General features: G+C 42.5%; 1 protein-coding gene and 1 long non-coding RNA gene across 2 annotated transcripts in view; one reads left to right on the forward strand and one right to left on the reverse strand.

Annotated features, from left to right (window-relative positions):
* TSPAN7 (tetraspanin 7) overlaps positions 1–10,218 on the reverse strand; it is a 175,208-nt gene extending 164,990 nt beyond the window's left edge. The window contains exon 1 of the mRNA XM_053308569.1: positions 9,835–10,218. Coding sequence (XP_053164544.1) covers positions 9,835–9,915 — 81 coding nt within the window. The 5' untranslated portion in view covers positions 9,916–10,218. The remainder of the gene's footprint in view (positions 1–9,834) is intronic.
* Positions 10,219–10,540: 322 nt separating this feature from the next.
* On the forward strand, positions 10,541–18,214 carry LOC128350364 (uncharacterized). Its single transcript, XR_008319291.1, has 3 exons — positions 10,541–11,048; positions 12,064–12,184; positions 17,963–18,214. It is a non-coding gene; the product is annotated as an uncharacterized LOC128350364 (long non-coding RNA).
* The last annotated feature ends 162 nt before the right edge of the window (positions 18,215–18,376 follow it).

Consider the following 18,376-nt stretch of genomic DNA (forward strand, 5'->3'; position numbering starts at 1 on the left):
AATCCCCGCTGGTACCTATATTGGGCAGCAGCAATACAGGAAGGTGCTGAAAGGCATCATCTGATACTGCGTGGGAGATGGCAATGGTAAACCCCTCCTGTATTCTACCAAAGACAACCACAGGGCTCTGTGGTCACCAGGAATCGATATCGACTCGACGGCACACTTTACGTTACTGATAATAAACAGCATCTCTACGAGTGGCATGGGCAGCTGTAAAATAGCATGCGGTGCCATGACATACAGAAGTGGTGCACAGAAAGAAGCCATTCACATCATAGTTACTACAATTATCTGCGTGTTATGTAATCGTCTACAGATGCACACAATGAATGGCATACTGTTGCTGCTCCAAACCCCTACAACCCCTTATTCGCATAACTTGCTAAGTAGCTGGGGACACAGCTGAGCTCAGCAGAACACGTGCTTTGCATGCAGAAGGTCCCAGGCTCAATCCCTGGCATCTCCAGGTAAAGCTGAGAAAGATTCCTGTTTGAAACCCTGAAGGCTCACTGCCAGTCAGTGTAGACAATACTGACCTAGAAAGGCTAATAGTCTAACTAGTTTAAGCAGCTGCACATGTTCACATATGTGCAGCTGTCTTGGACACTTCTCCCCAAGTCACCAAATAAGGTGCTGGCAAATAAAGCTTCTACAATTTAATTAGCCCAGCACTAGACAAACTGAAATCAGGCTTGCTATCACCAAGTTAGGAAACAAAGGGAAATAAAGGTTGGCAAAATTGTTGTAGCTGAAGGAGCAGAAAGGAAAGCAAAATCTAATCTAATGAGTGCCTATTAACCCAGAAATTCACATTTCTTGGTATCACATGTACCTTCAATACACTCACAAACATTCAGGGTTAGTTACCCCTACAACTCAGCAGCCATGACAAATCCTCGGCCACACATGTGCCCATAATTGGGTGAAGAAATGTCCATGTGGATTGGACTGGACTGAGTACAGACAATAATCCCTGTCCATATTCTGTGATGATATTACAAATATAGGTTCAGCATGTCTGGTGTTTACTATCCCAGACAAAAAAGAGGCAGAAAGAAAATCATCCAGGCAGCTAACAAAGGTATGACAGCCAGGAAATGGGGAAGGGCAGTCCCCGTGAAGAGAGATTGGTGTGGGGTCTGGGCCCGGCCCCTTGGTGGGGGGACAGAAAGCAGGGGTGGTGAGGCACTTGGAAGTAGGGGACAGCAGCACGCAGATGAGCTGATGCCCACAGGCGGTGAAGCGTGATCCTGGCACTTGCTGTCCCATTGTACAGGCACTGCCTTTGGCCATTGCCTCACCTCTTGGCAAGCCACCCCTGTACTCAAGGCTGTTTCACACATTCAAGAGCATGGCCAGATTTCCTCTACATGATCATACTGGGCCCACATGTACAAAGGACTTTATCAAGGAAGCACGACAGAGACCAGAGGTTTATGCATACACCAGAATATGGGACTGCAATTAATTTTGTCATCCACAACAAGTACAAATAAAGCTGCTACAATCCCAGGAATCACTGCAAACTCCATGTGTTAGTCTACACTTGCCTCACTTGCAGCCACAACCATTTGAAAGAAATACTGTGTAAAGCTGAATTATATGCATACAGTTGTGCATGGGTCTTCAGTAATTCCGACAACCACAGTGGGTCCAGAAAGGACTGCTGTGATAAGGGGAATCATTACAATCTTATGTACCACTGTAGGTGTGTACTTACTGTGTGTTCATACAATACTCCCACTCCATGGCTGTGGTCACATGCCACCCAAACTACTATGACTTAGTGGGAGAATTCTGCAGCACTGCTACTCATGTCAACTGGGTATATTTTGGGGTACATTTTAAGTTACTAAAAACGAATACTAAACTAACCCAGGGCATGGAGAGGGAGTTCCACAAACATTTTCACATTTCTGGAAAAGCATCCCTATGTTTGGCAGTTTTTCAGGGGCACTGAAAAGAAATGAATATGTTGATGGATAGGAGTTCCAGAAAATTATGTAAGTGTTTAAAATGTATTTTAATGTTCATTAACATATAAGATAGGCTTTTTAAACCTTTGACAATATTTCTTAAAGACAGGTGATTATGCTCATCAGTGCAATGCTGGTCTTGGACCATAATAAAGATGATTGATTGATTGATTGATTGCTCATCAGTGCACAAGATGGGGTTAAATAATACTTTTAATGTTCATTAGCATCTGCATCAAATCACCTCAACAGGCTGTAAAACAGAGTTCAGTCAATGTCCTTTCAAGTTTAAAAAAAACTTTTCAAGTTTAAAAATATGGTGCTGATGCAACAACAGATCTGGGCAACAACAACTGTAAACATTGCAAAACAGTGTAAGGAGGGAGATTTTTCACTGAATTTTTTGCACCCTTGAAATGGCAGTTTTTGAATAAAAAACAGAACTTCATGAAAATCAATCAGAACTACTAAGAGATTAAGGACTCTAACTCTAAACTCTAACCGCCCTGAGCCATTTTTGGAAGGGCGGTATAGAAATTGAAATAATAATAATAATAATAACAACAACAACAACAACAACGATAGCAGTTTCTCCAGATCTGTTTTTGGCCCACTTTTCTCCATTTCACAGGCTCCCCATGCCCCAGAAAGGCATCCTTTATACTTTGCATTACATGGCCACGGCCACTGACCCATGTTTCTTGCATTCTCACTGTACATTTTCTCAAAATAATCTATACAATTCTACTACTGGTCCAAACAAACAAACAAACAAACAAACAAACAAACAAAAACCTGAGTCCTATCTCCCACTGTGATTGTATTCAACTACTCAAACAGCATCCTAAAGGCCCTGAGATTAGTCTCGCCAACCTGTAGGAAAACAAGAATTAAAAGGCAAGTGATTGTCTTATTATAATATACCACTGTAGCTGTTGCAATTTTCTCTTTTCTGATTGTCCACGGTTTTATAGAGTTCTTGAAATATGAGGAACCGCTCTACATCTACACACCAGTCAGTATTTCTAAGGATTTAAAAATTGCATATAACTTCACATTTTAAATATTCTCAGCACACTTCTACACATTTTTATTTCTTAGTGCTATACCAATAAGACCATCGCCTTTAATCTTTCATGAATGCTACATTAAGAGAATCATAAAAGAAATAGCCCATTTCTGCCATTAAACTATGGAGTGGTTTTAAAATACTGGTTTAATATTTTCCATTTAGCAAATAATTTCTGTAGAATCCAGAAAATCAACTGAGTACTTTATGCACAATGGCTTCTCTTTGATATGGCAGCAAACAATTGTTCAGCTCACTTTATGGGGTCAAAAGGTCCCAAAAGAATCTAAATTAAGAAAGCAAGCAAAATAGCACTGTTAGCTGATCTTCTCAAAATGATTTGTTGACAGACATGAAAGCAAAGCTGAGTTTGTGAGCAATACAGAAGCAGTCCAAGGAAAATATGGTTTAGGGAGAAAATTGTTGATTCCAATAACCCAATTAGACATTCACTGTGGGAATGATTAATGCTACCAATAATTCAAAGGCATGCACTATTACAAGAACAGAGTAAATTCACTGTTCTAATACACAGTTTGTGCATCTATGAATGAGGCTGGGTCAGCAGTTCCAAAGCAAGTACCTGCTACTGGAAGATAACGATCACAGCAATTCTTTGTCTCAACGTTGTTTTGCAGGACTTTTATAATTCAGTCTCACACAAAAGTATTTGCCACTGTTCTGCTCCATACTTGTAAATAATAGCAATTTGCAACTATAAAACAAACCCCTGCTAACTTGGCAAAGAGGCACCTTTTAACGTGGTGATTCTCTTTATTTAGCAGGGGGAGAGTAACTGGCCCTATCCACCCCCAGCACAGTACCTCCAGTGACTGTTGCTGGTGTCTATCTTGTGTTTCTTTTTAGAATGTGAGCCCTTTGGGGACAGGGAGCCATCTTATTTGTTTGTTATTTCTCTTTGTAAACCGCCCTGAGCCTTTTTTGGAAGGATTTATTTAGAAATCAAATAAATAAATAATAATTTTTTTTAAAAAAAACAAACTTTCAAAATTGTCTCAGCAAAAAAACCCACATGCTACTAGTATTCATGTATACACCACAGTTGTACGGTATTTCACTATGAGGAATGTCACAAACATTCATTCATGCATTCACACACACACACACACACACACATATACACACACATATATATATATATAACTCTTCCTCCCAGGCATCTAGAGCAGTGTACATGGTTATGTTTATCCTTACAAGCATTCTTCAGAATGGAGTCTAATTGGATCAGATAAATATCAGCACAGTACAGGTTTGTTTGTTTTTATCAAACATGCCCTTACTTCTTCAGAAAATATAATCATCACAATAAAAGCTCAACCTGGAACAAAGAAGTGGGTCATGTGCAATTAAAAATGCATTTATTGTTTTAAAAAATGTTCAGTACAGGCAAACCTCTTTACTTGAGGATTCATTATCCACAGTTTCACTTATCCGTGGTCAGGAAAATGACACCCGACCTCGGCATCACTGTTCCCTCTAAGGCATGCGCATGTGCTCATGTTCACACATTTTCTGATGTCCGTTCAGTTAATTGTAGATCCCGCTCAGGTTTAATCAGGAAGGCCCCACTCTGAATGCATGTGTGCACACACTGCCTTGATACTGCCGCCCACAAAACTCATTCCGCAAACAGATGAAAAAAATTAGAGAAAACAGTGGCGAGGATGCCTCAGAAGAAATCCTCCTAGGCAAAACAATTCAAACATAGAACCTGAGCACCAACTTAAAGACTGGCAACTGTGCTTAATTCCTCTATGCAAAGCTTGCTCTGAAATCAAACCCAAAGCCAAAACGGTTTTTCTTGAAATGTAAAGCCAGCTAAGAACATCAGCCAACTGCAAACTATTTGCACAGAAACATAAAAGAAGAATAAAAAGGAAAGTGAACAACAATTAAAAGTTTTGCTAGGTTATATTAACCTTGCAATAGTCTGGTTCACACAACTGTTCAATTTTAGGTTTAATGTGGGTTACTGTTGAGTGATTGTGTAAACCCACAGGTTTATAGCCCAAGACGAATCTGATTCCCACCTTGGCATGGATTCACACTGTCATGTTGGTAACCCATAGTGACCTAGATTCAAAAAAATGTATGAACCAGGCCAATATGTATTTGTATAGAATTCTAATCGCAAAAGCAATGATCACTGAATATTTATTATAATGTTTCTTAAAGATGAAAAGCCTAAACTCTAGGCATTCAAAATTTATCATGAATGGGACCATTAACAAATGTGTAGCTTTCTTCTGTTGTATAGGAATGTACAGGAACAAAGTGATAGGGAATGGAAAAGATAAGGAAACTATTAAATTCAAACAATTGTCTTTGAGACCAATTATCTTGCCTCTTCTAAGTAAATTTCCTCTCAAGTTCCTCCCAACCCTCATTGCTTCCCGCCTCCATGATCAGTACAAGAACTACCTTCATAGCTACTTAGCAGATCTCACATGGACTGGGGGGAAATAATACAGGGAAGAAAAATACAGTGTGGTACAGTGATTACAGTGTCAGACTAGGATTTGAGAAGATCCAGAGTTCAAATCCCTACAGTCATAATGCTTGGTAGGAGACCTTCAGCCAGTCTCTATCTCTCAACCTAAGCTCCCTCACAGGATTTTGAGGATAAAAGGTGTGTGTGGGGGGGTGTATGCCACCTGAGATATTATTTCCTTAGATGAAGGGTGGAATAAGAATGTCATAAATAATCATCCTTTTTCTTACTGAGTTAAGCTATCTTACAGACACCCTAGGATAATGTTTTAATTATCACAAGTATCCTAGTTCACTGATATATTTACTGTTTGCATTTAAAATTGGTTTTCAGATATCTAATAGCTGACTCATACGTTATCAGTATGTGGCATGGTTGCTGCTTCCCCCATGGCTGGATCCAACATGACTTCTGTAGCATTAAAATGATGGACTATGATAGACTGAACAGATCACGAGGGAAATTTCCGTATCAGCACTACATATTTCTGAGGATCTATGGAGCTTATATGAGGTCCACTGGTCATAATTTCCCTCATGATTCATCCATTTCATGAGATTCCATCAGTCAAACAGTAGAAGTACAACATAGGATACAGACAAGAACCTGTAAGTACACCACACCTCTCATATATCAGGCTCAAGAAAGCAGTTATGCTTCATAAATATGCCCTAGGCCTAGAATTAAGGCATTCAACGCTGGGGTTTGACAAGGCCCAGTTTTCTGATTCACCTTGGCTCCTCCGTATTCTGATGGTTTAGGATTGCTTAATAACTAACATCTTTCCCTAGCAGGAGCTTACCTCTGTGTAGGAAAAAGCATGTGCATGAAAGGCAACATGACAGCTAATTTTGGTGCAAGAACACTGATTGGGAAAGTCACCATGCACTTGTGGTACCCTGCACATTACAGAAGGAATTGCATATCCTTTTCCCTACTTCTGTGCAAGGGTAAGCATTGTGGAAGAAAAGGCCCTTAAAGGAAACATGAAGGGAAGCAAAGGCAATATCCTCAAAATAAAAATAAAAATGACTGGACACAGAATTCTTTCTAAGGTTGTATACTGTTCACATTCTGCTGGAAAAAGGGAAGGAGGTTGCAAACAGAGCGTGATGTTTTCTTAACACTTATTGTGCCAGTGACTGCATAAGGTGCTTTGAATGGCTTTCTGTACATTAGGAATATGTGACTATGATCTGAATGAAGAAGGAAAGGTTATCTTTTTGATATCTCACTTTTTTAAAAAAAAGTCTCTTAGGAGGAAAAGAGTTTTCTTGTTTTCAATGACTGACAGACCTAAAATGTACCACCACTACCATTACCAGCAACTTTCTTCCTTATAAAAATATGCATCCAGTTGGTTCTTCAGGCCCCCAGTATACACATTTTTGCATTATGACAGGATTAATCCTCATGAAAAGAACTGGTCATACAAGACTTCCAAGTACAAATCCTGTTCTTTAGCCAAAGAATAAGATTATCTAATCACCAGTAGAAAGTCAACACTTGAAAATATAATGTTGTTATTTCCTCAGAATATTGAAGAAAAGAATAATGGTGGGTATTTTATTTTTATTTGTTTCCAAATGGCGGCAACAGTACAAAGACTCTGATTTATATGTCTCAGCCTTGCACTAAAGGAACCACTTGTAGGCTAACTGTTAATGCCTTCCTTCCCACTAAAGAGGGTAACTGTTAATGTCTTCCTTCCTATTCAAATTGTCTGCCACTCCCTTGGAAGCAACACAGACATTGCTAAATAGTACCAGTGATGAAAGAGCAAGAAGGGAAGTGTGAGAAGAAGAACTGATATGGCATTAGCCTGACAGTCAAACTGCATTCAGTCCCATCAAATTCAGTGGGTCTTACTCCCAGGAAAATGTGCATAAGAATGCAATTAGAAGCTTTAAAATTAAACATACTGAATGAAAGTTATAAAATGAAAGTTATAGAAGCAGGCTGAACAGCAGGATTTGCCCTCCTCAGGTTAAATGCTACTGCTACACCAGAATAATTATCACTGAATAGAGTTAGACAGAAGGATATTTTACATCTCATCACTGCATTTCACACATCTCATCACTGCATTTCACATGATAGAGCTATTAAAATGATAATGCGCAATCAGTTTTCCTCAGTAGGAAGGGGCAAGCTTGTTTCACTGTATTGTATGGATGACATACAGATTAAGGCCTCTAATAAACTCAGTGGAACCATTATACTCTATTGTCACCATGTAGCAGTAAAGAGTCTTTAATTGGCAGATCACTGTCACGATATGATATGCTGTTTATGTCAGCAATCTACCAAACAGACCATATTGCTAATATCATTTCAACTTCCAGAAGCTGTTTGGAAAAACCAGGGCTCCTGTTACCCAATGAGTCTTTAATGTATCTGGGTTACTAATAAATAGTAATTATTATGATGATGATGATGATAAACTATCAATAAGCAGAAGATGCTTTTTCCCCTCCAAAACAGCTGCAAGCAAAGTCTGACGTCAGCTTGGGGGTGGGGGGGATTAGAATCAGGATCAACAGCCCTCAAAATAAAACAGACGTTATACACACAAAAATACGCCCCAGAAATGCAAAATGGCAAGCCAGTAATTGGACCATCTCTTGAAACCAACAGTAACACAAAAGACATAGTCTAATACTCAAACTAATTAAAACCAAAGTGAAACTTATGAGTTATATTTATCTAGCAGCTCAATTCTAAATTCATTGATGTGCAAGAAAGTGCTACTGACTTCACTGGAGCTTGCTTGCACACGTGTGTGCTTACAAGTACAGTTCATGAGATCCTTACACTCACTTACCTGGAAATGTATTTCAGCTTTACTTTATCGTAAATCAGGGCATCTATATTTATTACTGTGATCTGAGAACAAAACTGTGCATTTCAATGCTTTATTTCTGTGTGTATTGTTTCAACTGAGGGAGACAAAAACAACACTCGGGCAAAAATATGATTTTTTGAGCACAATGTTCTAGAAAGCAAAGCCCATTTTCAAAACACATAATGCTAATTCTCCATTTGGCATAACCTTTCCATGCCAGCAACGACACTGACAGGAGCTACTATGAATGAGCAGCACAGCAATAAAAGTTCATCTTATTAAATTCACATGGCATTTATCCAAATATAGTCTTGGGAATGGGCAGTGCTGGGTGGTTAGAGGAGCAGCCCACAGCCTGTACAAAGCCATGGCGACAAGCAGTTTCTTTGAAAAAATCCATACGTAACATATTTCATGCAAGGGAATAATAATAACAGTAGTTGTAGTAATAACAAGCACCCGATCCAGCAACCATTTGGTTTTAATATTTGTTACTCTTACAGTATTGTTTACCAGAGAGCTGTCCACTGTACCCTTTCCAGTGGTACCGAGAGGGAATGCTGAAAAGAAACGGGGCAGTGGTTTAAGCTACTGAATTACCATCTGTGCGTTCATGCATGATGCACCAACTGCCTCATTCATAAGCATCACAGATCTCTTTATTGAGCACGTCTTTACGATTTTCACCCATCTGAGAGACAAGGCTGCAATTTAAAAGTCCTTTTCGTGGCCCCAAATCAACCTTCCGTGGTTGGCTTCTGAAATCTGTCCATCTTGCGAACATACAAAAAGAAAGCCCTGTCAGGAGAAACGTGCCAAGCGCTTCTAGAAAATCGACACACAGCGCGGCACTGAACATTCATTCATACAACGATTGCTGCTCTCACTGCAAAGCAATGGCAGTGCCAACCAGCCCCTCTGATGAGGCAAGCTCCGAGCACCCAACTGATGACGAACTGTGATTACCACGCTTCAAGTCCCACAGAGATTGCAAGGCAATCAAGAGAGGGGGAAGAAGCCAGCACAGGAAGACAGAAATGCATGTAGCATGACCAAGCCGGCAACTTTCTTCCCGGGTTCGCCTCCATGAAGGGGGGCCATTTGCAAAAGCGAGCGAGGGTGCCTGCAAATCCGCCTCAGCCCTCCAACCCTTTCCCTCCATTAACTAGCAAGTCAATGATAAACTAGGAGCGCAGAAGCCGGGAATGGAGGACAGTCCGCTCGCTGCTGCAATATCAGGCGTTTGCGCAGCAAACATTCGCTGCTGCAGAGCCCATTGCCTGCCATGCATCCTTCTCGGTGCCCACGCAGGAGCCACACAAACCCTCCCGAGGGCGAGGCAGGGGATTAACTGCCGCCCCCGAGGCCCCCACCCCCTGCCCAGCCTCGCGGGGCTGCTTCCAGCGCGGGGCTTTTCCCACCGACTCACCCAGAAAACGAAGGAGTAGATGATGAGCAGGGTTTTCAGACACGTTATCACGGGTTTGGTCTCCATTCTCCTCGATGCCATAATACTGAGATCCCGGCTGCTGGCTGGCTCTGGGCAGGGGAGGGAGAGCGCGCGAGGGGTGGGGGTGGGGAGGAGGAGGAGGAGGAGGAGGAGACGCGAGAGGGGGGGCTCAGAGCTCGGCTGCTCGCGCCTCCACCGAGCGGCTTATCCGCGCCGCCTGCCCCTCTGCTGCCGCTATTGCTGCGAAGGCTTTGGCAGCTGCTCGGGAGAGCTCGTGCACTACTGAGGCGCCACCGCCTGCCCCGCCTCCTGCCGCTCACCGCCCCGCAGCCACACACCGCACCACAGCATTGTGCCGTCACACAGTGCGGGGAGAAGGCAGCCAGGGCAGGGCAGGGCAGGGCGCCCCCACCCACCCCCGACAGCCTGCCCTGCCGCCGAACGCAGGGCCAGGGAGGGGGGCGCTGGCCAAGGGCTGCTTGCCTTTCCTCCCGCCTGGATCTGGAGGCAGGAGCCAAGGGGATATGGCGGGCGCGCGGGGAGCCTGTGTTTGGGCGCAGCACGAGAGTGGAAGGTGCACAGTCGTGGCGCAGCAGTAGAAAGGCATTGCGCCTGACAGAAGAGGAGCTAGAACAGGCACGACGAAGGGGGTGGGGGGGACGGGATAATGTAGAATAACGTGTGTGTGTGTGTGAGAGAGAGAGAGAGAGACTGTTTCTGTTACAGCCTAAGGTGGCGGAGGAGGGCTATATCCTTAATGGTCACACGCACACTCCCTTAGGAGGCTAGGGGAGTGTGTGCGTGTGACCATTCAGGAAAGAGATTTAGGGTCTACTGACACGGGCAGTTAGGCGCGTGTGGTAGGTGGCGGGGCGCCGGGGAAGGTGCTTTGAAATTGCTGGACGTACAGCTCGGCTCCATTTTCTGCCTGCCACATCCAGATCATGTCCCTGAAAACACTTGATTTGCCCGCACAGCAGCGGGTGCCTGTGGCCAGTTGGGTTCAGGCGAGCAGTCTGCATGTTTTTCTCGCAGCTCCTGAAATGGCTGTGTGAATCGGCCCCGAGAGGCAGAGAAATCACATTTTATTGAAAGGGTAATACTTTCCAAAATGGGAAGGACAAGGAGTTGAGCCTGCCTGACTCGTGAAAGCCATACTTTCTGAACTGAATACCTTGTCCTCTCCACTCCAGGTACATGGGATGTAGTTTCTCAAAAGTGAGGAAAATGCATTATTCAGGATATAAACGCAAGTGCCAATATATTTTTTTCTTTAAAGGAAAAGCATGCATTAACATGTTCTAGTGATGATAAGGAGTTGGTAAATCACTACCACAAAATATCATGGTTCATAGAAATGTGTCATTAGTTAACAGTGCACAATGGGTCAAAAGCTTTGGGATGTGTTGTCAACGGATTAAAGTTTTTGAGCTGCAATCCTAAAAACACTTCACTTAGACTAGTTCCATGGACTTGGTAGTACTCCAGAATAAGGAGTCTGAGAATTACTACAAATTGGACAGGTTCAGTTAAAAGCTGGTTAAAATCAACATTATTGATCTGTGTTTAATGAACTAGTTAATCATTACACCAATCAATTAATGATTTCAGTCTTTGCTGTCATTGTGGTCCAGCACAAGTGTAAATCAGAATTAGAGGTGGTGTCTAAACCCTTTTATTGAACTTGAGAGCAAAGGAGAATAGAACATTATTACAAATGGGGCTCTACTTCTACATTTATCCATCCCTAATTCAGAAATGGATGCTTTCTGGAAGGACCCTCTAAATCTGAAATATAAAAACATTTATCTGGATCCAACATAATTATTTTCTTTCATTAAAAAAATCTGTGGAAAAATACATGTGGAAAAAGTCGTATCAGATTGCACAATCCAGATGGAATACATTGAAATAGGGCCTCTGGAGTCAGGCAGTATATAAATTAAATAAGTAAATAAAATACAAAACCCAGTGTAAATGTGTGTGACAAATCTATAAATGGATATAAATATCTCTTTCTTACTTCAAATTCTGAATGGTCAAATTACCTTGAACCTGATATTGAGTATAGACATATCAATGTGTACAGATATCTGATTCTCCCCCACCAATAGTAAAGAGGAAGGGGGGTGGGGGGGAAGGACCATCTGGATTAGACCAGCTATGGTTTGATGGTTGGGTGCTTCCATCACTGTTTTTGCACTACAGTTGCTGCACTGCATGTACTCATCTTGCTAGTACATTTGGACAAGCAGCAATCCTTTCGTCTCCATGTGGATTGTGGGTGTCAAGTACTCTGATTCAACACCGTTATTCAAATTATCCACCAGTAAGTATCCTAGGTTTGTAGAAAATATATTAGAGCGCTTCATTTTTAAATGGTGAGTTCCTCTGATTCAAGCGTGTCTGAGCCAAGACCTCATCTTTAATCCAGACATTTGTTTATTTCATTTTACAGAACAGAACATACTTTATTTCGGTCATTGACCAGAAACATTATAGCACACAACAGAACGTAATTTGCATAAAATATAACAAAACTTAGCCACTGTGTTGGTATATTTATGATTAAAATTTGACAATAAAATTTTTAAGAGAGACTCATCTGATAACCAGGAAACATAACAAGATATGGCAAGATAAGTGTTGATTGATCATTCTTGTAGAGGTCAAAATGTAAAATAGCATGTTCAGTAGTCTCGATATCGCCTGACCCGCAAGGGCAAAGTCGGGATGCATAAGGAACCCCCCTAAACCTCCCTTGGAGCACTGCTGTAGGGAGCGCATTTAATCAAGCTAAAGATAGCGCCCACCTGAACTTGAAAAAATAAATATTATTTAAGTATGCAGCGGGTTTTGTGTTAAAAAGCTGATCTCCAAGGTAAACACCTTTTGGGATTTTGGCAACTTCTAACTGTAGATCAATGTCAGAAATATGTTGTTTAATAGACTTCCTAGCACAATCATAACCCAAACTAATAAGCATATCCAGTGAAAACCCATAAAATTGGGATTTTGTTTTAACAAGACGCTTCCAGGTAGAATCGAAATTGTCAGTTAATACCAAGGGGGCAAGTCCAGATTGAGGAAAGACTAATTTTAACCAAAATGCAAAAATGCATTTCCAGTACTCCGCTTCCAAGGAGCCAAAGCCCACCTAATGACAACATTAGGAACTCATCTGGGAAGCTGCAATATAGATCTAATAAACTTTGTTTGAATAGCTTCCAGTGTGACGAAATTGCCAAAAGGGCCCAACTGAGCACCATATAATAATAAAGGGTAGACCTTGGCGAGAAATAGTTTAAGAGCTGCTGGAATACAAAGAGCCCCCTTTGTAAAATAAAAAGATCTAATTAGGTGGGATGAGGCTTGGGCATCTTTAATCCAGATGTTTGCACACCAAATGTAATAGTAAGGAAAGGGGCTGGGAGTGAAATTTATCTTCAAAAACATTTGAAGTGTATTTAATGGTTCCCTCCAAGGAGAAACTGAAATCCAAATAAAATATCAGGTTCCTCCCAAAGGCATACACAAAAAAACAGAAGCAGGAAAGCTGAGAGACCCAGCAGCCCCTAAGCCTGAACAAATAAAAAGGTATTTAGTTGTTTTTAAAGCAGCCACAGATGTCAAAGGGAGGACATTCACTGGGAGAGCATTCCAGAGCCTGGGGGCAACAACAGAGAAGGCCCTGTCCTGCATGCAAGGCAATTTAGTCTCTCTCAACATTGGCACACTGAGAGAAGGCCCCTCTGACGACCTTGTTGGGCGGCCAGAAACCCTTGGGAGCAGGCAATCCTTCAGTTACATAGGAATATGGGAAGCTGCCATATACCGAGTCAGACCATTGATCCATCTGGCTCAGTATTACCGACACAGACTGGCAACAGCTTCTCCAAGGTTGCAGGCAGGAATTTCTCTCAGGCCTCTCTTGGAGATGTCAGGTAGGGAACTTGGAACCTTCTGCATGCAAGCATACAGATTTGAGTACAGGGTAAGCACTCAGCTGCAGAGAGGAGAGCTGGTCTTGTGCAGAGAGGAGAGCTGGTCTTGTGTGGTAGCAAGCATGACTTGTCCCCATAGCTAAGCAGGGTCTGCCCTGGTTGCATATGAATGGGAGACTTGATGTGTGAGCACTGCAAGATATTCCCCTTAGGGAATGAAGCCGCTCTGGGAAGAGCAGAAGGTTTCAAGTTCCCTCCCCGGCTTCCGCAAGATAGGGCTGAGAGAGATTCCTGCCTGCAACCTTGGAGAAGCTGCTGCCAGTCTGTGAAGACAATACTGAGCTAGATAGACCAATGGTCAGACTCAGTATATGGCAGTTTTCTATGTTCCTATGTTCCTAGATGCTATTCCCAGAGCAGCTCCATCCCCTAAGGGGAATATCTTACAGTGCTCAAGCAAAGGGGACAAGTTATGCTTGCTACCACAAGACCAGGTCTCCTCCTATCCAGGACCCATCCATTAAGGGCTTTTCAAACAGAACTTTGAATTGAATCTGGAAACAAAGTTTGTACCAACAAATTTAGAAGGATGCCAATGTGACTAACAAGTAGAGTCAGGGAAACTATAAAAGGGAAGGAGACTTTCTTCAGAAAATGGAAGTCCTGCCCAAATGAAGAGAACAGGAAGGAATATAAACTGGCAAAAGAAATGCAAGGAGGCAATAGGGGATGCAAAAGAGAGTTTGAGGAGCATATAGCTAGAAGTGGCAAGGGGAATAACAAAAACTTCTTTAAATATATCAGAAGTGGAAAAACTGCCAGGGAGGCAGTTGGCCACTTAGATGATGAGGGTATGAAAGGGATTATTAAGGATGATAAGGAGATTGCAGAGAAATTGAATGGATTATTTGCATCTGTCTTCATGGCAGAGGATACTGACCATATATCATCTCCAGAATTGAGCTTTTAAGGTTTAGTGGCTGAAGAACTGGGCCAGTTTGAGGTGACAAGGGAAAATGTGCTGAACAGTCTTGAAAAACTAAAAATTAACATATTGCCAGGGTCAGATGGCATCCACCCAAGAGTTCTGAAGGAACTCAAACGTGAAATTACTGATCTCCTAGCAAAAATATGTCACTTGTCCCTACAGTCAAGCTCTTTACCGAGAAGAGCTGGTCTTGTGGTAGCAAGCATGACTTGTCCCACTAGCTAAGCTGGGTCTGCCCTGGTTGCATATGAATGGGAGACTAGAAGTGTGAGCACTGTAGGAAATTCCCCTTAGGGGATGGAGCTGCTCTGGGAAGAACAGAAGGTTCCAAGTTCCTTCCCTGGAATCTCCAAGATAGGGCTGAGAGAGACTCCTGCCTGAAACCTTGGAGAAGCTTCTACCAGTCTGTGAAGACAATACTGAGCTAGATGGACCAATGGTCTGACTCAGTATATGGCAGCTTCCTATGTTCCTATGTACCAGAAAACTGGAAAATAGCTCCGATTTTCAAAAAGGGATCTGGGGGAGGGGTGGATCCGGGAAATTACAGGCCGGTCATCTTAACTTCGGTGCTGGGTAAATTGAAGGAAACATACTTAAGGACAACATTGTTAAACATATAGAAGAAAATGTTGGAAAGTTAAAGGACTTTGCGCTGTCTCTTGCCTCAGACAGTGGAGGACAGGCTAGTAAGTCAGAGGGCTAGAGGGTCAAGATATTTGTCATCCCTTCTCCACTGCTCTGATGCTATCCCTTTGAAATGTAGATTGCTAATCTCAGGGGATTCAACTTCCTTCCTCCTTCTCTCTCTTGCTACCTGGTCGTCTACCTTGCAACATGGCAAGTCTCTTGCCCTGCACCATATGTGCAGAGAAGATGGAGAATCCATCTGCATCTAGCTAGATAGATAGATTAGAGATCCTAAATCCTCACTTTCCTATCTAGAATGGAGTTCCTTAATAAATGCCTTTTATATTGATTTGAAACTATGAATTGGCTCCAAGTTACTTTACTCTCAGCAAACACGCATGCTTAACTAATCCGGTGTCGTGCCTCTGTGCACTCTGCTATATTGAGAAAGGGATTCTCTCACCACAGAGAATTTCCAACAGAAAAGACTTTGCTGAAGGAAAACCAGCATGATTTTTGCAAGGGCAAGTCTTGCCTCACTAACCTTTGGGAGTTCTTTGAGAGTGTCAACAGGCATGTGGATAAAGGGGATCCAGTTGACAGAGTATACTTGGACTTCCAAAAAGATTTTGACAAAGTTCCCTACCAAAGGTCTTGAGTAAACGTAGTAGTCATGGGATAAGGGGACAGGTTCATGTGTAGATCAGTAACTGGTTGAAGGACAGGAAATATAGAGTAGGAATAAATGGAGAGTTTTCACAATGGAGGTAGGTAGGAAGTGGGGTCCCCTGGGAAACAAGTGCTTTTAACTTGTTTATAAATTATCTAGAAGTCGGGGTAAGCAGCGAAGTGGCCAAATTTGCAAATTACACTAAACTATTTAGGGTAGTGAAATGCACACCAGATTGTGAGGAGCGGCAAAAACATCTCTCCAAACTGGGAGAATGGGCAACAAAATGGCAAATGTGGTTCAATGTAAGCAAGTTTAAAGTGATGCACATTGGGGCAAAAAACCCCAACTTCACATATATGTTGATGGTATTTGAGCTGTTGGTGACTGACCAGGAGAGGGATTTTGGGGTCATGGTGGACAGCTCATTGAAAGTGTCAACTTAGTGTGCGGCAGCTGTGAAAAAGGCTAATTCTGCCAGTGCAGCTCTTTCAAAATGCATATAATATGCTCCAACCGACCAGTTCCAGAGAGAACTGTGGCAGCTGCATTCTGCACCAACTGAGGTTTCAGAATATTCTTCAAGGGCAGCCCCCCACACTGGCAGAGCCACCATAGTGTAAATGGGTCCAAATAACACAAGCCGCTGCACTTCAAGGGCCGTGCCTCATACCCCCGTCATGCCCTCAACGTCAGACATTGGCCCTGGTTTGCTGGCAAATGGGGGCACACACCCCATTTGCGAATAAGCTTCTGGCCTGTGTCATGTTCACAGCACAGCCAGAGCAGCTCTCCCTCACTCCCAACTGGAAGGAATGCCCTCCCCAGGGAATCTTGCCATGCTCCTTGCTTGCTCTCCTTTAGGTTTCAGGTAAAGACCTAGGTTTTAAAGTCTTGACCCTTAGATGATGGACCTCTGATTTGTTTCCAATGCTGCTGATTGTTTTAGTGGCTGACATCCAGCACAGCATTAGGAAGACAGAGCAGGAACTGTGCCCTCTCACCAAGGGCTACCTTGAGCTCAGTAGAAGGCTTGCCAAGCAGGACAACAAGCGCAGGAGATGATTTTCCACTGCTCTCTCCTCCATCCAAAAGTGCTTTATTGCTTCCAGGAATATGCCCCTGAGGGGACCATCTTATTTATGTATTGTTTATTTTTCCGCTTTGAGAACTTTGGTTGAAGAACGGTTAATATAAATTTGTAGTAGTAGTAGTAGTAGACTGCAGTCTCATGAGGTAGGCCATCCAAATCAAGGGGGGGGGTCTGCTTGTGTGTTGCCCCCGTTCTCTCTGGTAAATAATAAGGACTTTACACCATGACCCTTTCCTCTCCAAGCAAACCTTTCACACTCCCAAGGAAACACTGGGATCTTTACTCTTACTCAAATTTCTCAGGTTTGGACAAGCATTGCGGTGTATGCAGATCGGCCACCGCAGTGAATCATGGGTGAGGGGCGCCCTGATTATCAGCAAAACCACAGCTACACACATTCCAACCTCTTCCCCATTCAACTCTGGTTTGGCATTATGTGCAAGTGTGGCCATTATTTCTCATAGGTTTAATGTTTAGCACCACTTAGGCTTTTAGGCTATCCCTTTTTACTCACTAGTTCCCATCACGTTTTTGCTTGCAGTATTTAAGGTTAAAAAAAACCTTTAACCTCTGATGTTCTTGACTGGGTACTCATCAGGTTTGTTTTTATTCCTTCCCAATTACATTTTCTCATCTTAGGATTCACACCCTCTTTCCTCCCACCATCCTTTTGCTTATCATAACCTGATGAAGAGGTCTGTAGAACTCAAAATCTTGCTGTTTGATGCTTTCTTACTTTTTGATTAGTCCTAATAAAATCCTTTACCCATTTTGGATTGTAGCTTTTTCTTCTAATAGACCAGCATGACCACCTGTGAGTTTGTGATTTGGGGAATGCTGTAATTGTCCACCTAGGAGACTGACCTGAAGAGGATGATGTCTTACTACCAGATGATGGGACTCAACTTTCAGAGGAATGAAATGCCATCCAACACTAGATAAAGCACCCCATTTGGCTTTGTTGACATTAATCCTAGTGCAACACCTACATGTATCTTCTGCCTTGACAATATTAAATCTACCATGTTTCTCTGCTTTTTCATGGTCTCTGTCTTGGGAGGAACTTATGCATTTCAAGTAAGCACTGGAGGCTGGCTTACTTACACTGGAGGCTTACTGGAGTGAATAAACTTCCAGATCTTATATTTCCAAATTATGGAGTACCACCATTTTCTGCTTCCTTTTTTCAAACAGGG

This window comes from Hemicordylus capensis, chromosome 3 (genome assembly GCF_027244095.1).
Source record: "Hemicordylus capensis ecotype Gifberg chromosome 3, rHemCap1.1.pri, whole genome shotgun sequence".
In the NCBI taxonomy this organism is placed as follows: Eukaryota; Metazoa; Chordata; class Lepidosauria; order Squamata; family Cordylidae; genus Hemicordylus; species Hemicordylus capensis.